General features: G+C 48.9%; 1 protein-coding gene across 2 annotated transcripts in view; it reads right to left on the bottom strand.

The window, feature by feature from the left end:
* The window catches only part of seh1l (SEH1-like (S. cerevisiae)), a 91,339-nt gene that overhangs the window by 43,520 nt on the left and 24,291 nt on the right, over nt 1–23,528 (bottom strand). For both annotated transcript variants that reach the window (XR_010464254.1, XM_065020092.1), the window contains exons 6-7: nt 4,457–4,597; nt 3,943–4,103 (exon numbers count right to left, since the gene is read on the bottom strand). Coding sequence is in view for 1 of the 2 variants with exons in the window: in XM_065020092.1 (XP_064876164.1) it covers nt 3,943–4,103; nt 4,457–4,597 (302 nt within the window). In the remaining variant the exon portion in view is untranslated. The remainder of the gene's footprint in view (nt 1–3,942; nt 4,104–4,456; nt 4,598–23,528) is intronic.

The raw sequence follows: 23,528 nt of genomic DNA, 5'->3' as shown, positions 1-23,528 counted from the left end.
TACACTAACACCAGGTCTACACTAACACCAGGTCTACACTAACACCAGGTCTACACCAGGTCTACACTAACACCAGGTCTACACCAGGTCAATACTAACACCAGGTCTACACTAGGTCTACACTAACACCAGGTCTACACCAGGTCAATACTAACACCAGGTCTACACTAACACCAGGTCTACACTAACACCAGGTCTACACTAACACCAGGTCTACACTAAAACCAGGTCTACACTAAAACCAGGTCTACACCAGGTCAATACTTACACCAGGTCTACACTAACACCAGGTCTACACCAGGTCAATACTTACACCAGGTCTACACTAACACCAGGTCTACACTAACACCAGGTCTACACTAACACCAGGTCTACACCAGGTCAATACTTACACCAGGTCTACACTAACACCAGGTCTACACTAACACCAGGTCTACACTAACACCAGGTCTACACCAGGTCTACACTAACACCAGGTCTACACTAGGTCTACACTAACACCAGGTCTACACCAGGTCTACACTAACACCAGGTCAACACTAACACCAGGTCTACACTAACACCAGTCTAAACCAGGTCTACACTAACACCAGGTCTACACCAGGTCTACACTAACACCAGGTCTACACTAGGTCTACACTAACACCAGGTCTAAACCAGGTCTACATTAACACCAGGTCTACACTAACACCAGTCTAAACCAGGTCTACACTAACACCAGTCTACACCAGGTCAATACTAACACCAGGTCTACACTAACACCAGGTCTACACTAAAACCAGGTCTACACCAGGTCTACACTAACACCAGGTCTACACTAAAACCAGGTCCACACTAACACCAGGTCTACACCAGGTCAATACTTACACCAGGTCTACACTAACACCAGGTCTACACTAACACCAGGTCTACACCAGGTCTACACTAACACCAGGTCTACACTAACACCAGGTCTACACCAGGTCAATACTAACACCAGGTCTACACTAACACCAGGTCTACACCAGGTCAATACTAACACCAGGTCTACACCAACACCAGGTCTACACCAACACCAGGTCTACACCAACACCAGGTCTACACCAACACCAGGTCTACACCAACACCAGGTCTACACTAACACCAGGTCTACACTAACACCAGGTCTACACCAGGTCAATACTTACACCAGGTCTACACTTACACTAGGTCTACACTAACACCAGGTCTACACCAGGTCTACACTAACACCAGTTCTACACCAGGTCAATACTAACACCAGGTCTACACCAGGTCTACACTAACACCAGGTCAACACTAACACCAGGTCTACACCAGGTCAATACTAACACCAGGTCTACACCAGGTCTACACTAACACCAGGTCTACACCAGGTCAATACTAACACCAGGTCTACACCAACACCAGGTCTACACCAACACCAGGTCTACACCAACACCAGGTCTACACCAACACCAGGTCTACACCAGGTCTACACTAACACCAGGTCAATACTAACACCAGGTCTACACTAACACCAGGTCTACACTAACACCAGGTCTACACTAACACCAGGTCTACACCAGGTCTACACTAACACCAGGTCAACACTAACACCAGGTCTACACCAGGTCAATACTAACACCAGGTCTACACCAGGTCTACACTAACACCAGGTCTACACCAGGTCTACACCAACACCAGGTCTACACCAACACCAGGTCTACACTAACACCAGGTCTCAAGGTCTACACTAACAACACCAGGTCTACACTAACACCAGGTCTACCAGGTCTAACTAACACCAGGTCTACACCAGGTCAACCAGGTCTACACTAACACAGGTCTACACTAACACCAGGTCTACACCAGGTCTACACTAACAACACCAGGTCTACACAACACCAGGTCTACACTCAACACCAGGTCTACACTAACACAGGTCTACACTAACACCAACACCAGGTCTACACTAACACCAGGTCTACACCAACACCAGGTCTACACTAACACCAGGTCTACACCAGGTCAACATACACCAGGTCTACACTAACACCAGGTCTACACTAACACCAGGTCTACACCAGGTCTACTAACACCAGGTCTAACACCAGGTCTACACTAACACCAGGTCAATACTAACACCAGGTCTACACCAGGTCACCACTACACCAACACCAACACCAGGTCTACACTAACACCAGGTCTACACCAGGTCTACACTAACACCAGGTCTACACTAACACCAGGTCTACACTAACACCAGGTCTACACCAGGTCTACACTAACACCAGGTCTACACTAACACCACACTAACACCAGGTCTACACCAGGTCAACACTAACACCAGGTCTACACTAACACCAGGTCTAACACCAGGTCAACACTAACACCAGGTCTACACCAGGTCAACACTAACACCAGGTCTACACCTAACACCAGGTCTCAGGTCTACACCAGGTCTACTAACACCAGGTCTACACCAGGTCAATACTAACACCAGGTCTACACCTAACACCAGGTCTACACTAACACCAGGTCTACACCAGGTCTACACTAACACCAGGTCTACACTAACACCAGGTCTCTACACTAACACCAACACCAGGTCTAACACCAGGTCACTAACACCAGGTCTACACTAACACCAGGTCTACACTAACACCAGGTCTACACCAGGTCAACACTAACACCAGGTCTACACCAGGTCAATACTAACACCAGGTCTACACTAACACCAGGTCTACACCAGGTCTACACTAACACCAGGTCTACACTAACACCAGGTCTACACCAGGTCAATACTAACACCAGGTCTACACCAGGTCTACACTAACACCAGGTCTACACTAACACCAGGTCTACACCAGGTCTACACTAACACCAGGTCTACACTAACACCAGGTCTACACTAACACCAGGTCTACACCAGGTCTACATTAACACCAGGTCAACACTAACACCAGGTCTACACCAGGTCAACACTAACACCAGGTCTACACTAACACCAGGTCTACACTAACACCAGGTCTACACTAACTCCAGGTCTACACCAGGTCAATACTAACACCAGGTCTACACTAACACCAGGTCTACACTAACACCAGGTCTACACCAGGTCTACACTAACACCAGGTCTACACCAGGTCAATACTAACACCAGGTCTACACCAGGTCAATACTAACACCAGGTCTACACTAACACCAGGTCTACACCAGGTCTACACTAACACCAGGTCTACACTAGGTCTACACTAACACCAGGTCTACACTAGGTCTACACTAACACCAGGTCTACACCAGGTCAATACTAACACCAGGTCTACACTAACACCAGGTCTACACTAACACCAGGTCTACACTAGGTCTACACTAACACCAGGTCTACACCAGGTCAATACTAACACCAGGTCTACACTAACACCAGGTCTACACTAACACCAGGTCTACACTAACACCAGGTCTACACTAGGTCTATACTAACACCAGTCTACACTAACACCAGGTCTACACTAACACCAGGTCTACACTAACACCAGGTCTACACCAGGTCTATACTAACACCAGTCTACACCAGGTCTATACTAACACCAGTCTACACCAGGTCTACACTAACACCAGGACTACACTAGGTCTACACTAACACCAGGTCTACACCAGGTCTATACTAACACCAGTCTACACCAGGTCTATACTAACACCAGTCTACACCAGGTCTAGACTAACACCAGGACTACACTAGGTCTACACTAACACCAGGTTTACACTAACACCAGGTCTACACTAACACCAGGTCTACACCAGGTCTATACTAACACCAGTCTACACCAGGTCTACACTAACACCAGGTCTACACTAGGTCTACACTAACACCAGGTTTACACTAACACCAGGTCTACACTAACACCAGGTCTACACTAGGTCTATACTAACACCAGTCTACACCAGGTCTATCCACTCTACCTTTCCAGAGCCGGACACAGCCATCGTCCCCTGAGGAGGCAAGCAGGGTGCTGCTGATGTTCCAGGAGACTCTCCACACCTGTGAGTTGTGGTTGTCAAACTGGGCCAGGATCTGAACCTGCAGCTTAGTGGGACCAGACGACCCCATTGCAGACTCTCTCCTGTAGAAACACAGAGACCAGCAGGATAGGGTTAGAGGATAGGGTAAAACTGGGCCAAGACCTCCAGCTTAGTGGGATCGGAGGATGCTGTGACCTCTCTCCTGTAGAACAGGAATGTGATCGGGACACCAGACAATCAAGTAGGATATTTGTTTAGGGGTGACAAAAGATACAATGGTCACTTCCGAAACATCAGTTAAGAACTCACACCGAGTCAGCCTGGAAATGACTTGCACTGCAAACACTAACCAGCATGAAGATGCTCCACTGTGACCTGGCTGGTTGTGAATCCTGTCTTAGAAGAGATCTTGCTACTGGATGCGTGTAGGAGCATGTCCTTTAAATAAACTCACCTCTGTGGTATCAGCTTGAAGATGCGTACGTCTTTGGTGGCGATGGCGAGCACGTGAAAAGAGCGTCCCAAGTTGGGAGCAAAGGCAATGTCATGGACTGGATCTGTCACCGTCATCAGATTTTCTGCCTTAGCATACTTCCTGATAAAAGAGAATAATCAATAAAACGTGGGATTCATATACTTCCTTTCTACAACAGACCCTGGGGCGGCAGGGTAGCCTAGTGGTTAGAGCATTGGACTAGTAACCGAAAGGTTGCGGAGTTCGAATCCCCGAGCTGAACGACAAATCTGTCGTTCTGCCCGTGAACAGGCAGTTAACCCACTGTTCCTAGGCCGTCATTGAAAATAAGAATTTGTTCTTAACTGACTTGCCTAGTTAAATAAAGGTTAAACAAACAACAGACCATAAGAAGAAGCTATTCAGACTCCATGTATTCAATCACAACATGGTGGCAGTCTGCCCTGAGACATGGCTCCTATAGTGGAGTCTAGGGTTGTTTGCCCTGAGACATGGCTCCTATAGTGGAGTCTAGGGTTGTTTGCCCTGAGACATGGCTCCTATAGTGGAGTCTAGGGTTGTTTGTCCTGAGACATGGCTCCTATAGTGGAGTCTAGGGTTGTTTGTCCTGAGACATGGCTCCTATAGTGGAGTCTAGGGTTGTTTGTCCTGAGACATGGCTCCTATAGTGGAGTCTAGGGTTGTTTGCCCTGAGACATGGCTCCTATAGTGGAGTCTAGGGTTGTTTGTCCTGAGACATGGTTCCTATAGTGGAGTCTAGGGTTGTTTGTCCTGAGACATGGCTCCTATAGTGGAGTCTAGGGTTGTTTGTCCTGAGACATGGCTCCTATAGTGGAGTCTAGGGTTGTTTGCCCTGAGACATGGTTCCTATAGTGGAGTCCAGGGTTGTTTGTCCTGAGACATGGCTCCTATAGTGGAGTCTAGGGTTGTTTGTCCTGAGACATGGCTCCTATAGTGGAGTCTAGGGTTGTTTGCCCTGAGACATGGTTCCTATAGTGGAGTCCAGGGTTGTTTGTCCTGAGACATGGCTCCTATAGTGGAGTCTAGGGTTGTTTGTCCTGAGACATGGCTCCTATAGTGGAGTCTAGGGTTGTTTGTCCTGAGACATGGCTCCTATAGTGGAGTCTAGGGTTGTTTGAGACATGGCTCCTATAGTGGAGTCTAGGGTTGTTTGCCCTGAGACATGGCTCCTATAGTGGAGTCTAGGGTTGTTTGTCCTGAGACATGGCTCCTATAGTGGAGTCTAGGGTTGTTTGTCCTGAGACATGGCTCCTATAGTGGAGTCTAGGGTTGTTTGTCCTGAGACATGGCTCCTATAGTGGAGTCTAGGGTTGTTTGCCCTGAGACATGGTTCCTATAGTGGAGTCCAGGGTTGTTTGTCCTGAGACATGGCTCCTATAGTGGAGTCTAGGTTGTTTGTCCTGAGACATGGCTCCTATAGTGGAGTCTAGGTTGTTTGAGACATGGCTCCTATAGTGGAGTCTAGGGTTGTTTGTCCTGAGACATGGCTCCTATAGTGGAGTCTAGGGTTGTTTGCCCTGAGACATGGCTCCTATAGTGGAGTCTAGGGTTGTTTGTCCTGAGACATGGCTCCTATAGTGGAGTCCCGGGTTGTTTGAGACATGGCTCCTATAGTGGAGTCTAGGGTTGTTTGCCCTGAGACATGGCTCCTATAGTGGAGTCTAGGGTTGTTTGAGACATGGCTCCTATAGTGGAGTCTAGGGTTGTTTGTCCTGAGACATGGCTCCTATAGTGGAGTCTAGGGTTTGTCCTGAGACATGGCTCCTATAGTGGAGTCTAGGGTTGTTTGTCCTGAGACATGGCTCCTATAGTGGAGTCTAGGGTTGTTTGTCCTGAGACATGGCTCCTATAGTGGAGTCTAGGGTTGTTTGTCCTGAGACATGGCTCCTATAGTGGAGTCTAGGGTTGTTTGCCCTGAGACATGGCTCCTATAGTGGAGTCTAGGGTTGTTTGTCCTGAGACATGGCTCCTATAGTGGAGTCTAGGGTTGTTTGCCCTGAGACATGGCTCCTATAGTGGAGTCTAGGGTTGTTTGCCCTGAGACATGGCTCCTATAGTGGAGTCTAGGGTTGTTTGTCCTGAGACATGGCTCCTATAGTGGAGTCTAGGGTTGTTTTTGAGACATGGCTCCTATAGTGGAGTCTAGGGTTGTTTGTCCTGAGACATGGCTCCCAGTGGAGCCTAGGGTTGTTTGTCCTGAGACATGGCTCCTATAGTGGAGTCTAGGGTTGTTTGTCCTGAGACATGGCTCCTATAGTATAGTGGACATGGTCTATAGTGGAGGGTTGTTTGTCCTGAGACATGGCTCCTATAGTGGAGTCTAGGGTTGTTTGCCCTGAGACATGGCTCCTATAGTGGAGTCTAGGGTTGTTTGTCCTGAGACATGGCTCCTATAGTGGAGTCTAGGGTTGTTTGCCCTGAGACATGGCTCCTATAGTGGAGTCTAGGGTTGTTTGTCCTGAGACATGGCTCCTATAGTGGAGTCTAGGGGTTGTTTGTCCTGAGACATGGCTCCTATAGTGGAGTCTAGGGTTGTTTGTCCTGAGACATGGCTCCTATAGTGGAGTCTGAGACATGGTTAGTGGAGTTTGTTTGCCCTGAGACATGGCTCCTATAGTGGAGTCTAGGGTTGTTTGTCCTGAGACATGGCTCCTATAGTGGAGTCTAGGGTTGTTTGTCCTGAGACATGGCTCCTATAGTGGAGTCTAGGGTTGTTTGTCCTGAGACATGGCTCCTATAGTGGAGTCTAGGGTTGTTTGTCCTGAGACATGGCTCCTATAGTGGAGTCTAGGGTTGTTTGAGACATGGCTCCTATAGTGGAGTCTAGGGTTGTTTGTCCTGAGACATGGCTCCTATAGTGGAGTCTAGGGTTGTTTGCCCTGAGACATGGCTCCTATAGTGGAGTCTAGGGTTGTTTGAGACATGGCTCCTATAGTGGAGTCTAGGGTTGTTTGAGACATGGCTCCTATAGTGGAGTCTAGGGTTGTTTGCCCTGAGACATGGCTCCTATAGTGGAGTCTAGGGGTTGACATTTAGTGGAGTCTAGGGTTGTTTGAGACATGGCTCCTATAGTGGAGTCTAGGGTTGTTTGCCCTGAGACATGGCTCCTATAGTGGAGTCTAGGGTTGTTTGTCCTGAGACATGGCTCCTATAGTGGAGTCTAGGGTTGTTTGAGACATGGCTCCTATAGTGGAGTCTAGGGTTGTTTGCCCTGAGACATGGCTCCTATAGTGGAGTCTAGGGGTTGTTTGTCCTGAGACATGGCTCCTATAGTGGAGTCTAGGGTTGTTTGTCCTGAGACATGGCTCCTATAGTGGAGTCTAGGGTTGTTTCCTGAGACATGGCTCCTATAGTGGAGTCTAGGGTTGTTTGCCCTGAGACATGGCTCCTATAGTGGAGTCTAGGGTTGTCCTGAGACATGGCTCCTATAGTGGAGTCTAGGGTTGTTTGTCCTGAGACATGGCTCCTATAGTGGAGTCTAGGGTTGTTTGTCCTGAGACATGGCTCCTATAGTGGAGTCTAGGGTTGTTTGAGACATGGCTCCTATAGTGGAGTCTAGGGTTGTTTGCCCTGAGACATGGCTCCTATAGTGGAGTCTAGGGTTGTTTGTCCTGAGACATGGCTCCTATAGTGGAGTCTAGGGTTGTTGTCCTGAGACATGGCTCCTATAGTGGAGTCTAGGGTTGTTTGTCCTGAGACATGGCTCCTATAGTGGAGTCTAGGGTTGTTTGTCCTGAGACATGGCTCCTATAGTGGAGTCTAGGGTTGTTTGTCCTGAGACATGGCTCCTATAGTGGAGTCTAGGGTTGTTTGTCCTGAGACATGGCTCCTATAGTGGAGTCTAGGGTTGTTTGCCCTGAGACATGGCTCCTATAGTGGAGTCTAGGGTTGTTTGCCCTGAGACATGGCTCCTATAGTGGAGTCTAGGTTGTTTGTCCTGAGACATGGCTCTATAGTGGAGTCTAGGGTTGTTTGAGACATGGAGTCTAGGGTTGTTTGAGACATGGCTCCTATAGTGGAGTCTAGGGGTTTGACATGGCTTGTGGAGCCTAGGGTTGTTTGAGACATGGCTCCTATAGTGGAGTCTAGGGTTGTTTGTCCTGAGACATGGCTCCTATAGTGGAGTCCCGGGTTGTTTGAGACATGGCTCCTATAGTGGAGTCTAGGGTTGTTTGCCCTGAGACATGGCTCCTATAGTGGAGTCTAGGGTTGTTGAGACATTTGAGACATGGCTCCTATAGTGGAGTCTAGGGTTGTTTTTGAGACATGGCTCCTATAGTGGAGTCTAGGTTGTTTGTCCTGAGACATGGCTCCTATAGTGGAGTCTAGGGTTGTTTGCCCTGAGACATGGCTCCTATAGTGGAGTCTAGGGTTGTTTGTCCTGAGACATGGCTCCTATAGTGGAGTCTAGGTTGTTTGTTGTTTGTCCTGAGACATGGCTCCTATAGTGGAGTCTAGGGTTGTTTGTCCTGAGACATGGCTCCTATAGTGGAGTCTAGGGTTGTTTGTTGAGACATGGCTCCTATAGTGGAGTCGGGTTGTTTGAGACATGGTAGTGGAGTCTAGGGTTGTTGCCCTGAGACATGGCTCCTATAGTGGAGTCTAGGGTTGTTGAGACATTCCTATAGTGGAGTCTGAGACATGGCTCCTATAGTGGAGTCTAGGGTTGTTTGCCCTGAGACATGGCTCCTATAGTGGAGTCTAGGGTTGTTTGCCCTGAGACATGGCTCCTATAGTGGAGTCTAGGGTTGTTTGCCCTGAGACATGGCTCCTATAGTGGAGTCTAGGGTTGTTTGTCCTGAGACATGGCTCCTATAGTGGAGTCTAGGGTTGTTTGAGACATGGCTCCTATAGTGGAGTCTAGGTTGTTTTTGAGACATGGCTCCTATAGTGGAGTCTAGGGTTGTTTGTCCTGAGACATGGCTCCTATAGTGGAGTCTAGGGTTGTTTGAGACATGGCTCCTATAGTGGAGTCTATGGGTTGTTTGCCCTGAGACATGGCTCCTATAGTGGAGTCTAGGGTTGTTTGTCCTGAGACATGGCTCCTATAGTGGAGTCTAGGGTTGTTTGTCCTGAGACATGGCTCCTATAGTGGAGTCTAGGGTTGTTTGCCCTGAGACATGGCTCCTATAGTGGAGTCTAGGGTTGTTTGTCCTGAGACATGGCTCCTATAGTGGAGTCTAGGGTTGTTTGTCCTGAGACATGGCTCCTATAGTGGAGTCTAGGTTGTTTGTCCTGAGACATGGCTCCTATAGTGGAGTCTAGGGTTGTTTGAGACATGGCTCCTATAGTGGAGTCTAGGGTTGTTTGCCCTGAGACATGGCTCCTATAGTGGAGTCTAGGGTTGTTTTGTCTATAGTGGAGTCTAGGGTTGTTTGAGACATGGCTCCTATAGTGGAGTCTAGGGTTGTTTGTCCTGAGACATGGCTCCTATAGTGGAGTCTAGGGTTGTTTGTCCTGAGACATGGCTCCTATAGTGGAGTCTAGGGTTGTTTGTCCTGAGACATGGCTCCTATAGTGGAGTCTAGGGTTGTTTGTCCTGAGACATGGCTCCTATAGTGGAGTCTAGGGTTGTTTGCCCTGAGACATGGCTCCTATAGTGGAGTCTAGGGTTGTTTGCCCTGAGACATGGCTCCTATAGTGGAGTCTAGGGTTGTTTGTCCTGAGACATGGCTCCTATAGTGGAGTCTAGGGTTGTTTGTCCTGAGACATGGCTCCTATAGTGGAGTCTAGGGTTGTTTGTCCTGAGACATGGCTCCTATAGTGGAGTCTAGGGTTGTTTGCCCTGAGACATGGCTCCTATAGTGGAGTCTAGGGTTGTTGCCCTGAGACATGGCTCCTATAGTGGAGTCTAGGGTTGTTTTGAGACATGGCTCCTATAGTGGAGTCTAGGGTTGTTTGCCCTGAGACATGGCTCCTATAGTGGAGTCTAGGGTTGTTTGCCCTGAGACATGGCTCCTATAGTGGAGTCTAGGGTTGTTTGCCCTGAGACATGGCTCCTATAGTGGAGTCTAGGGTTGTTTGTCCTGAGACATGGCTCCTATAGTGGAGTCTAGGGTTGTTTGTCCTGAGACATGGCTCCTATAGTGGAGTCTAGGGTTGTTTGCCCTGAGACATGGCTCCTATAGTGGAGTCTAGGGTTGTTTTCCTGAGACATGGCTCCTATAGTGGAGTCTAGGGTTGTTTGTCCTGAGACATGGCTCCTATAGTGGAGTCTAGGGTTGTTTGCCCTGAGACATGGCTCCTATAGTGGAGTCTAGGGTTGTTTGTCCTGAGACATGGCTCCTATAGTGGAGTCTAGGGTTGTTTGCCCTGAGACATGGCTCCTATAGTGGAGTCTAGGGTTGTTTGTCCTGAGACATGGCTCCTATAGTGGAGTCTAGGGTTGTTTGTCCTGAGACATGGCTCCTATAGTGGAGTCTAGGGTTGTTTGCCCTGAGACATGGCTCCTATAGTGGAGTCTAGGGTTGTTTGCCCTGAGACATGGCTCCTATAGTGGAGTCTAGGGTTGTTTGCCCTGAGACATGGCTCCTATAGTGGAGTCTAGGGTTGTTTGTCCTGAGACATGGCTCCTATAGTGGAGTCTAGGGTTGTTTGAGACATGGCTCCTATAGTGGAGTCTAGGGTTGTTTGCCCTGAGACATGGCTCCTATAGTGGAGTCTAGGGTTGTTTGAGACATGGCTCCTATAGTGGAGTCTAGGGTTGTTTGAGACATGGCTCCTATAGTGGAGTCTAGGGTTGTTTGTCCTGAGACATGGCTCCTATAGTGGAGTCTAGGGTTGTTTGCCCTGAGACATGGCTCCTATAGTGGAGTCTAGGGTTGTTTGAGACATGGCTCCTATAGTGGAGTCTAGGGTTGTTTGTCCTGAGACATGGCTCCTATAGTGGAGTCTAGGGTTGTTTGAGACATGGCTCCTATAGTGGAGTCTAGGGTTGTTTGAGACATGGCTCCTATAGTGGAGTCTAGGGTTGTTTGTCCTGAGACATGGCTCCTATAGTGGAGTCTAGGGTTGTTTGCCCTGAGACATGGCTCCTATAGTGGAGTCTAGGGTTGTTTGTCCTGAGACATGGCTCCTATAGTGGAGTCTAGGGTTGTTTGCCCTGAGACATGGCTCCTATAGTGGAGTCTAGGGTTGTTTGAGACATGGCTCCTATAGTGGAGTCTAGGGTTGTTTGCCCTGAGACATGGCTCCTATAGTGGAGTCTAGGGTTGTTTGCCCTGAGACATGGCTCCTATAGTGGAGTCTAGGGTTGTTTGTCCTGAGACATGGCTCCTATAGTGGAGTCTAGGGTTGTTTGAGACATGGCTCCTATAGTGGAGTCTAGGGTTGTTTGAGACATGGCTCCTATAGTGGAGTCTAGGGTTGTTTGAGACATGGCTCCTATAGTGGAGTCTAGGTTTGTTTGCCCTGAGACATGGCTCCTATAGTGGAGTCTAGGGTTGTTTGTCCTGAGACATGGCTCCTATAGTGGAGTCTAGGGTTGTTTGCCCTGAGACATGGCTCCTATAGTGGAGTCTAGGGTTGTTTGCCCTGAGACATGGCTCCTATAGTGGAGTCTAGGGTTGTTTGTCCTGAGACATGGCTCCTATAGTGGAGTCTAGGGTTGTTTTTGAGACATGGCTCCTATAGTGGAGTCTAGGGTTGTTTGTCCTGAGACATGGCTCCTATAGTGGAGTCTAGGGTTGTTTTTGAGACATGGCTCCTATAGTGGAGTCTAGGGTTGTTTGCCCTGAGACATGGCTCCTATAGTGGAGTCTAGGGTTGTTTGCCCTGAGACATGGCTCCTATAGTGGAGTCTAGGGTTGTTTGTCCTGAGACATGGCTCCTATAGTGGAGTCTAGGGTTGTTTGAGACATGGCTCCTATAGTGGAGTCTAGGGTTGTTTGCCCTGAGACATGGCTCCTATAGTGGAGTCTAGGTTGTTTGTCCTGAGACATGGCTCCTATAGTGGAGTCTAGGGTTGTTTGCCCTGAGACATGGCTCCTATAGTGGAGTCCAGGGTTGTTTGTCCTGAGACATGGCTCCTATAGTGGAGTCTAGGGTTGTATGTCCTCAGACATGGCTCCTATAGTGGAGTCTAGGGTTGTTTGCCCTGAGACATGGCTCCTATAGTGGAGTCTAGGGTTGTTTGAGACATGGCTCCTATAGTGGAGTCTAGGGTTGTTTGAGACATGGCTCCTATAGTGGAGTCTAGGGTTGTTTGAGACATGGCTCCTATAGTGGAGTCTAGGGTTGTTTGCCCTGAGACATGGCTCCTATAGTGGAGTCTAGGGTTGTTTGAGACATGGCTCCTATAGTGGAGTCTAGGGTTGTTTGTCCTGAGACATGGCTCCTATAGTGGAGTCTAGGTTGTTTGCCCTGAGACATGGCTCCTATAGTGGAGTCTAGGGTTGTTTGAGACATGGCTCCTATAGTGGAGTCTAGGGTTGTTTGCCCTGAGACATGGCTCCTATAGTGGAGTCTAGGGTTGTTTGCCCTGAGACATGGCTCCTATAGTGGAGTCTAGGTTGTTTGTCCTGAGACATGGCTCCTATAGTGGAGTCTAGGGTTGTTTGCCCTGAGACATGGCTCCTATAGTGGAGTCTAGGGTTGTTTGCCCTGAGACATGGCTCCTATAGTGGAGTCTAGGGTTGTTTGCCCTGAGACATGGCTCCTATAGTGGAGTCTAGGGTTGTTTGTCCTGAGACATGGCTCCTATAGTGGAGTCTAGGGTTGTTTTTGAGACATGGCTCCTATAGTGGAGTCTAGGGTTGTTTGTCCTGAGACATGGCTCCTATAGTGGAGTCTAGGGTTGTTTGTCCTGAGACATGGCTCCTATAGTGGAGTCCAGGGTTGTTTGTCCTGAGACATGGCTCCTATAGTGGAGTCTAGGGTTGTTTGAGACATGGCTCCTATAGTGGAGTCTAGGGTTGTTTGCCCTGAGACATGGCTCCTATAGTGGAGTCTAGGGTTGTTTGAGACATGGCTCCTATAGTGGAGTCTAGGGTTGTTTGAGACATGGCTTAGTGGAGTCTAGGGTTGTTTTGAGACATGGCTCCTATAGTGGAGTCTAGGGTTGTTTGAGACATGGCTCCTATAGTGGAGTCTAGGGTTGTTTGAGACATGGCTCCTATAGTGGAGTCTAGGGTTGTTTTCCTGAGACATGGCTCCTATAGTGGAGTCTAGGGTTGTTTGCCCTGAGACATGGCTCCTATAGTGGAGTCTAGGGTTGTTTGCCCTGAGACATGGCTCCTATAGTGGAGTCTAGGGTTGTTTGTCCTGAGACATGGCTCCTATAGTGGAGTCTAGGGTTGTTTGAGACATGGCTCCTATAGTGGAGTCTAGGGTTGTTTGTCCTGAGACATGGCTCCTATAGTGGAGTCTAGGGTTGTTTGAGACATGGCTCCTATAGTGGAGTCTAGGGTTGTTTGCCCTGAGACATGGCTCCTATAGTGGAGTCTAGGGTTGTTTGCCCTGAGACATGGCTCCTATAGTGGAGTCTAGGGTTGTTTGTCCTGAGACATGGCTCCTATAGTGGAGTCTAGGGTTGTTTGAGACATGGCTCCTATAGTGGAGTCTAGGTTGTTTGCCCTGAGACATGGCTCCTATAGTGGAGTCTAGGGTTGTTTGCCCTGAGACATGGCTCCTATAGTGGAGTCTAGGGTTGTTTGCCCTGAGACATGGCTCCTATAGTGGAGTCTAGGGTTGTTTGTCCTGAGACATGGCTCCTATAGTGGAGTCTAGGGTTGTTTGAGACATGGCTCCTATAGTGGAGTCTAGGGTTGTTTGCCCTGAGACATGGCTCCTATAGTGGAGTCTAGGGTTGTTTGAGACATGGCTCCTATAGTGGAGTCTAGGGTTGTTTGAGAAATGGCTCCTATAGTGGAGTCTAGGCTTGTTTGAGACATGGCTCCTATAGTGGAGTCTAGGGTTGTCTGCCCTGAGACATGGCTCCTATAGTGGAGTCTAGGGTTGTTTGAGACATGGCTCCTATAGTGGAGTCTAGGGTTGTTTGTTCTGAGACATGGCTCCTATAGTGGAGTCTAGGGTTGTTTGCCCTGAGACATGGCTCCTATAGTGGAGTCTAGGGTTGTTTGAGACATGGCTCCTATAGTGGAGTCTAGGGTTGTTTGCCCTGAGACATGGCTCCTATAGTGGAGTCTAGGGTTGTTTGCCCTGAGACATGGCTCTTATAGTGGAGTCTAGGATTGTTTGTCCTGAGACATGGCTCCTATAGTGGAGTCTAGGGTTGTTTGCCCTGAGACATGGCTCCTATAGTGGAGTCTAGGGTTGTTTGCCCTGAGACATGGCTCCTATAGTGAAGTCTAGGGTTGTTTGCCCTGAGACATGGCTCCTATAGTGGAGTCTAGGGTTGTTTGTCCTGAGACATGGCTCCTATAGTGGAGTCTAGGGTTGTTTGAGACATGGCTCCTATAGTGGAGTCTAGGGTTGTTTGTCCTGAGACATGGCTCCTATAGTGGAGTCCAGGGTTGTTTGTCCTGAGACATGGCTCCTATAGTGGAGTCCAGGGTTGTTTGTCCTGAGACATGGCTCCTATAGTGGAGTCTAGGGTTGTATGTCCTTAGACATGGCTCCTATAGTGGAGTCTAGGGTTGTTTGCCCTGAGACATGGCTCCTATAGTGGAGTCTAGGGTTGTTTGAGACATGGCTCCTATAGTGGAGTCTAGGGTTGTTTGAGACATGGCTCCTATAGTGGAGTCTAGGGTTGTTTGCCCTGAGACATGGCCCCTATAGTGGAGTCTAGGGTTGTTTGAGACATGGCTCCTATAGTGGAGTCTAGGGTTGTTTGAGACATGGCTCCTATAGTGGAGTCTAGGGTTGTTTGAGACATGGCTCCTATAGTGGAGTCTAGGGTTGTTTGCCCTGAGACATGGCTCCTATAGTAGAGTCTAGGGTTGTTTGTCCTGAGACATGGCTCCTATAGTGGAGTCTAGGGTTGTTTGCCCTGAGACATGGCTCCTATAGTGGAGTCTAGGGTTGTTTGAGACATGGCTCCTATAGTGGAGTCTAGGGTTGTTTGCCCTGAGACATGGCTCCTATAGTGGAGTCTAGGGTTGTTTGCCCTGAGACATGGCTCCTATAGTGGAGTCTAGGGTTGTTTGTCCTGAGACATGGCTCCTATAGTGGAGTCTAGGGTTGTTTGAGACATGGCTCCTATAGTGGAGTCTAGGGTTGTTTGAGACATGGCTCCTATAGTGGAGTCTAGGGTTGTTTGAGACATGGCTCCTATAGTGGAGTCTAGGTTTGTTTGCCCTGAGACATGGCTCCTATAGTGGAGTCTAGGGTTGTTTGTCCTGAGACATGGCTCCTATAGTGGAGTCTAGGGTTGTTTGCCCTGAGACATGGCTCCTATAGTGGAGTCTAGGGTTGTTTGCCCTGAGACATGGCTCCTATAGTGGAGTCTAGGGTTGTTTGTCCTGAGACATGGCTCCTATAGTGGAGTCTAGGGTTGTTTGAGACATGGCTCCTATAGTGGAGTCTAGGGTTGTTTGTCCTGAGACATGGCTCCTATAGTGGAGTCTAGGGTTGTTTGAGACATGGCTCCTATAGTGGAGTCTAGGGTTGTTTGCCCTGAGACATGGCTCCTATAGTGGAGTCTAGGGTTGTTTGCCCTGAGACATGGCTCCTATAGTGGAGTCTAGGGTTGTTTGTCCTGAGACATGGCTCCTATAGTGGAGTCTAGGGTTGTTTGAGACATGGCTCCTATAGTGGAGTCTAGGGTTGTTTGCCCTGAGACATGGCTCCTATAGTGGAGTCTAGGGTTGTTTGCCCTGAGACATGGCTCCTATAGTGGAGTCTAGGGTTGTTTGCCCTGAGACATGGCTCCTATAGTGGAGTCTAGGGTTGTTTGTCCTGAGACATGGCTCCTATAGTGGAGTCTAGGGTTGTTTGCCCTGAGACATGGCTCCTATAGTGGAGTCTAGGGTTGTTTGCCCTGAGACATGGCTCCTATAGTGGAGTCTAGGGTTGTTTGAGACATGGCTCCTATAGTGGAGTCTAGGGTTGTTTGAGACATGGCTCCTATAGTGGAGTCTAGGGTTGTTTGCCCTGAGACATGGCTCCTATAGTGGAGTCTAGGGTTGTTGCCCTGAGACATGGCTCCTATAGTGGAGTCTAGGGTTGTTTGAGACATGGCTCCTATAGTGGAGTCTAGGGTTGTTTGCCCTGAGACATGGCTCCTATAGTGGAGTCTAGGGTTGTTTGCCCTGAGACATGGCTCCTATAGTGGAGTCTAGGGTTGTTTGTCCTGAGACATGGCTCCTATAGTGGAGTCTAGGGTTGTTTGCCCTGAGACATGGCTCCTATAGTGGAGTCTAGGGTTGTTTGCCCTGAGACATGGCTCCTATAGTGGAGTCTAGGGTTGTTTGTCCTGAGACATGGCTCCTATAGTGGATAGTGAGACAGTCTGGAGTCTAGGGTTGTTTGCCCTGAGACATGGCTCCTATAGTGGAGTCTAGGGTTGTTTGTCCTGAGACATGGCTCCTATAGTGGAGTCTAGGGTTGTTTGTCCTGAGACATGGCTCCTATAGTGGAGTCTAGGGTTGTTTGAGACATGGCTCCTATAGTGGAGTCTAGGGTTGTTTGTCCTGAGACATGGCTCCTATAGTGGAGTCTAGGGTTGTTTGAGACATGGCTCCTATAGTGGAGTCTAGGGTTGTTTGTCCTGAGACATGGCTCCTATAGTGGAGTCTAGGGTTGTTTGTCCTGAGACATGGCTCCTATAGTGGAGTCTAGGGTTGTTTGCCCTGAGACATGGCTCCTATAGTGGAGTCTAGGGTTGTTTGTTGAGACATGGCTCCTATAGTGGAGTCTAGGGTTGTTTTGCTTGAGACATGGCTCCTATAGTGGAGTCTAGGGTTGTTTTTGAGACATGGCTCCTATAGTGGAGTCTAGGGTTGTTTGAGACATGGCTCCTATAGTGGAGTCTAGGGTTGTTTGCCCTGAGACATGGCTCCTATAGTGGAGTCTAGGGGTTGTTTGCCCTGAGACATGGCTCCTATAGTGGAGTCTAGGGTTGTTTTTGAGACATGGCTCCTATAGTGGAGTCTAGGGTTGTTTGCCCTGAGACATGGCTCCTATAGTGGAGTCTAGGGTTGTTTGCCCTGAGACATGGCTCCTATAGTGGAGTCTAGGGTTGTTTGGAGTCTAGGTTGTTTGTCCTGAGACATGGCTCCTATAGTGGAGTCTAGGGTTGTTTGTCCTGAGACATGGCTCCTATAGTGGAGTCTAGGGTTGTTTGTCCTGAGACATGGCTCCTATAGTGGAGTCTAGGGTTGTTTGTCCTGAGACATGGCTCCTATAGTGGAGTCTAGGGTTGTTTGTCCTGAGACATGGCTCCTATAGTGGAGTCTAGGGTTGTTTTTGAGACATGGCTCCTATAGTGGAGTCTAGGGTTGTTGCCCTGAGACATGGCTCCTATAGTGGAGTCTAGGGTTGTTTGTCCTGAGACATGGCTCCTATAGTGGAGTCTAGGGTTGTTTGCCCTGAGACATGGCTCCTATAGTGGAGTCTAGGGTTGTTTGTCCCTGAGACATGGCTCCTATAGTGGAGTCTAGGGTTGTTTGTCCTGAGACATGGCTCCTATAGTGGAGTCTAGGGTTGTTTGTCCTGAGACATGGCTCCTATAGTGGAGTCTAGGGTTGTTTTGAGACATGGCTCCTATAGTGGAGTCTAGGGTTGTTTTGCCCTGAGACATGGCTCCTATAGTGGAGTCTAGGGTTGTTTGTCCTGAGACATGGCTCCTATAGTGGAGTCTAGGGTTGTTTGTCCTGAGACATGGCTCCTATAGTGGAGTCTAGGGTTGTTTGTCCTGAGACATGGCTCCTATAGTGGAGTCTAGGGTTGTTTGTCCTGAGACATGGCTCCTATAGTGGAGTCTAGGGTTGTTTGTCCTGAGACATGGCTCCTATAGTGGAGTCTAGGGTTGTTTTTGAGACATGGCTCCTATAGTGGAGTCTAGGGTTGTTTGTCCTGAGACATGGCTCCTATAGTGGAGTCTAGGGTTGTTTGTCCTGAGACATGGCTCCTATAGTGGAGTCTAGGGTTGTTTGCCCTGAGACATGGCTCCTATAGTGGAGTCTAGGGTTGTTTGCCCTGAGACATGGCTCCTATAGTGGAGTCTAGGGTTGTTTGTCCTGAGACATGGCTCCTATAGTGGAGTCTAGGGTTGTTTGAGACATGGCTCCTATAGTGGAGTCTAGGGTTGTTTGAGACATGGCTCCTATAGTGGAGTCTAGGGTTGTTTGAGACATGGCTCCTATAGTGGAGTCTAGGGTTGTTTGCCCTGAGACATGGCTCCTATAGTGGAGTAGGGTTGTTTTCCTGAGACATGGCTCCTATAGTGGAGTCTAGGGTTGTTTGCCCTGAGACATGGCTCCTATAGTGGAGTCTAGGGTTGTTTGCCCTGAGACATGGCTCCTATAGTGGAGTCTAGGGTTGTTTGTCCTGAGACATGGCTCCTATAGTGGAGTCTAGGGTTGTTTGTCCTGAGACATGGCTCCTATAGTGGAGTCTAGGGTTGTTTGTCCTGAGACATGGCTCCTATAGTGGAGTCTAGGGTTGTTTGCCCTGAGACATGGCTCCTATAGTGGAGTCTAGGGTTGTTTGCCCTGAGACATGGCTCCTAGTGGAGTCTAGGGTTGTTTGTCCTGAGACATGGTCTGGAGTCTAGGGTTGTTTGTCCTGAGACATGGCTCCTATAGTGGAGTCTAGGGTTGTTTGTCCTGAGACATGGCTCCTATAGTGGAGTCTAGGGTTGTTTGCCCTGAGACATGGCTCCTATAGTGGAGTCTAGGGTTGTTTGCCCTGAGACATGGCTCCTATAGTGGAGTCTAGGGTTGTTTGTCCTGAGACATGGCTCCTATAGTGGAGTCTAGGGTTGTTTGAGACATGGCTTGAGACATGGCTCCTATAGTGGAGTCTAGGGTTGTTTGAGACATGGCTCCTATAGTGGAGTCTAGGGTTGTTTGTCCTGAGACATGGCTCCTATAGTGGAGTCTAGGGTTGTTTGCCCTGAGACATGGCTCCTATAGTGGAGTCTAGGGTTGTTTGTCCTGAGACATGGCTCCTATAGTGGAGTCTAGGGTTGTTTGTCCTGAGACATGGCTCCTATAGTGGAGTCTAGGGTTGTTTGCCCTGAGACATGGCTCCTATAGTGGAGTCTAGGGGTTTGTCCTGAGACATGGCTCCTATAGTGGAGTCTAGGGTTGTTTGCCCTGAGACATGGCTCCTATAGTGGAGTCTAGGGTTGTTTGCCCTGAGACATGGCTCCTATAGTGGAGTCTAGGGTTGTTTGTTCCTGAGACATGGCTCCTATAGTGGAGTCTAGGGTTGTTTGTCCTGAGACATGGCTCCTATAGTGGAGTCTAGGGTTGTTTGTCCTGAGACATGGCTCCTATAGTGGAGTCTAGGGTTGTTTGTCCTGAGACATGGCTCCTATAGTGGAGTCTAGGGTTGTTTGCCCTGAGACATGGCTCCTATAGTGGAGTCTAGGGTTGTGCCCTGAGACATGGCTCCTATAGTGGAGTCTAGGGTTGTTTGCCCTGAGACATGGCTCCTATAGTGGAGTCTAGGGTTGTTTGCCCTGAGACATGGCTCCTATAGTGGAGTCTAGGGTTGTTTGAGACATGGCTCCTATAGTGGAGTCTAGGTTGTTTGCCCTGAGACATGGCTCCTATAGTGGAGTCTGGGTTGTTTGCCCTGAGACATGGCTCCTATAGTGGAGTCTGGGTTGTTTTCCTGAGACATGGCTCCTATAGTGGAGTCTAGGGTTGTTTGTCCTGAGACATGGCTCCTATAGTGGAGTCTAGGGTTGTTTGTCCTGAGACATGGCTCCTATAGTGGAGTCTAGGGTTGTTTGCCCTGAGACATGGCTCCTATAGTGGAGTCTAGGTTGTTTGTCCTGAGACATGGCTCCTATAGTGGAGTCTAGGGTTGTTTGAGACATGGCTCCTATAGTGGAGTCTAGGGTTGTTTGTCCTGAGACATGGCTCCTATAGTGGAGTCTAGGTTGTTTGCCCTGAGACATGGCTCCTATAGTGGAGTCTAGGGTTGTTTTCCTGAGACATGGCTCCTATAGTGGAGTCTAGGGTTGTTTGTCCTGAGACATGGCTCCTATAGTGGAGTCTAGGGTTGTTTGTCCTGAGACATGGCTCCTATAGTGGAGTCTAGGGTTGTTTGAGACATGGCTCCTATAGTGGAGTCTAGGGTTGTTTGAGACATGGCTCCTATAGTGGAGTCTAGGGTTGTTTGCCCTGAGACATGGCTCCTATAGTGGAGTCTAGGGTTGTTTGTCCTGAGACATGGCTCCTATAGTGGAGTCTAGGGTTGTTTGTCCTGAGACATGGCTCCTATAGTGGAGTCTAGGGTTGTTTGTCCTGAGACATGGCTCCTATAGTGGAGTCTAGGGTTGTTTGCCCTGAGACATGGCTCCTATAGTGGAGTCTAGGGTTGTTTGCCCTGAGACATGGCTCCTATAGTGGAGTCCTGGGTTGTTTGTCCTGAGACATGGCTCCTATAGTGGAGTCCTGGGTTGTTTGTCCTGAGACATGGCTCCTATAGTGGAGTCTAGGGTTGTTTGAGACATGGCTCCTATAGTGGAGTCTAGGGTTGTTTGTCCTGAGACATGGCTCCTATAGTGGAGTCTAGGGTTGTTTGCCCTGAGACATGGCTCCTATAGTGGAGTCTAGGGTTGTTTGCCCTGAGACATGGCTCCTATAGTGGAGTCTAGGGTTGTTTGCCCTGAGACATGGCTCCTATAGTGGAGTCTAGGGTTGTTTGCCCTGAGACATGGCTCCTATAGTGGAGTCTAGGGTTGTTTGAGACATGGCTCCTATAGTGGAGTCTAGGGTTGTTTGAGACATGGCTCCTATAGTGGAGTCTAGGGTTGTTTGCCCTGAGACATGGCTCCTATAGTGGAGTCTAGGGTTGTTTGCCCTGAGACATGGCTCCTATAGTGGAGTCTAGGGTTGTTTGTCCTGAGACATGGCTCCTATAGTGGAGTCTAGGGTTGTTTGTCCTGAGACATGGCTCCTATAGTGGAGTCTAGGGTTGTTTGTCCTGAGACATGGCTCCTATAGTGGAGTCTAGGGTTGTTTGTCCTGAGACATGGCTCCTATAGTGGAGTCTAGGGTTGTTTGTCCTGAGACATGGCTCCTATAGTGGAGTCTAGGGTTGTTTGAGACATGGCTCCTATAGTGGAGTCTAGGGTTGTTTGTCCTGAGACATGGCTCCTATAGTGGAGTCTAGGGTTGTTTGTCCTGAGACATGGCTCCTATAGTGGAGTCTAGGGTTGTTTGTCCTGAGACATGGCTCCTATAGTGGAGTCTAGGGTTGTTTGAGACATGGCTCCTATAGTGGAGTCTAGGGTTGTTTGAGACATGGCTCCTATAGTGGAGTCTAGGGTTGTTTGAGACATGGCTCCTATAGTGGAGTCTAGGGTTGTTTGTCCTGAGACATGGCTCCTATAGTGGAGTCTAGGGTTGTTTGAGACATGGCTCCTATAGTGGAGTCTAGGGTTGTTTGCCCTGAGACATGGCTCCTATAGTGGAGTCTAGGGTTGTTTGCCCTGAGACATGGCTCCTATAGTGGAGTCTAGGGTTGTTTGCCCTGAGACATGGCTCCTATAGTGGAGTCTAGGGTTGTTTGTCCTGAGACATGGCTCCTATAGTGGAGTCTAGGGTTGTTTGAGACATGGCTCCTATAGTGGAGTCTAGGGGTTGTTTGCCCTGAGACATGGCTCCTATAGTGGAGTCTAGGGTTGTTTGCCCTGAGACATGGCTCCTATAGTGGAGTCTAGGGTTGTTTGTCCTGAGACATGGCTCCTATAGTGGAGTCTAGGGTTGTTTGTCCTGAGACATGGCTCCTATAGTGGAGTCTAGGGTTGTTTGCCCTGAGACATGGCTCCTATAGTGGAGTCTAGGGTTGTTTGCCCTGAGACATGGCTCCTATAGTGGAGTCTAGGGTTGTTTGTCCTGAGACATGGCTCCTATAGTGGAGTCTAGGGTTGTTGCCCTGAGACATGGCTCCTATAGTGGAGTCTAGGGTTGTTTGCCCTGAGACATGGCTCCTATAGTGGAGTCTAGGGTTGTTTGAGACATTTGAGACATGGCTCCTATAGTGGAGTCTAGGGTTGTTTGAGACATGGCTCCTATAGTGGAGTCTAGGGTTGTTTGAGACATGGCTCCTATAGTGGAGTCTAGGGTTGTTTTTGAGACATGGCTCCTATAGTGGAGTCTAGGGTTGTTTGTCCTGAGACATGGCTCCTATAGTGGAGTCTAGGGTTGTTTGTCCTGAGACATGGCTCCTATAGTGGAGTCTAGGGTTGTTTGTCCTGAGACATGGCTCCTATAGTGGAGTCTAGGGTTGTTTGCCCTGAGACATGGCTCCTATAGTGGAGTCTAGGGTTGTTTGCTCCCTGAGACATGGCTCCTATAGTGGAGTCTAGGGTTGTTTTTGAGACATGGCTCCTATAGTGGAGTCTAGGGTTGTTGTCCTGAGACATGGCTCCTATAGTGGAGTCTAGGTTGTTTGTCCTGAGACATGGCTCCTATAGTGGAGTCTAGGGTTGTTTGCCCTGAGACATGGCTCCTATAGTGGAGTCTAGGGTTGTTTGAGACATGGCTCCTATAGTGGAGTCTAGGGTTGTTTGTCCTGAGACATGGCTCCTATAGTGGAGTCTAGGGTTGTTGTCCTGAGACATGGCTCCTATAGTGGAGTCTAGGGTTGTTTGCCCTGAGACATGGCTCCTATAGTGGAGTCTAGGGTTGTTTGCCCTGAGACATGGCTCCTATAGTGGAGTCTAGGGTTGTTTGAGACATGGCTCCTATAGTGGAGTCTAGGGTTGTTTGAGACATGGCTCCTATAGTGGAGTCTAGGGTTGTTTGAGACATGGCTCCTATAGTGGAGTCTAGGGTTGTTTGAGACATGGCTCCTATAGTGGAGTCTAGGGTTGTTTGCCCTGAGACATGGCTCCTATAGTGGAGTCTAGGGTTGTTTGTCCTGAGACATGGCTCCTATAGTGGAGTCT

This window comes from Oncorhynchus nerka, linkage group LG7 (genome assembly GCF_034236695.1).
Source record: "Oncorhynchus nerka isolate Pitt River linkage group LG7, Oner_Uvic_2.0, whole genome shotgun sequence".
Classification (NCBI taxonomy): Eukaryota; Metazoa; Chordata; class Actinopteri; order Salmoniformes; family Salmonidae; genus Oncorhynchus; species Oncorhynchus nerka.
The sequence above is the reverse complement of the archived record's forward strand: the minus strand, read 5'-3'. Positions and strand labels throughout refer to the sequence as shown.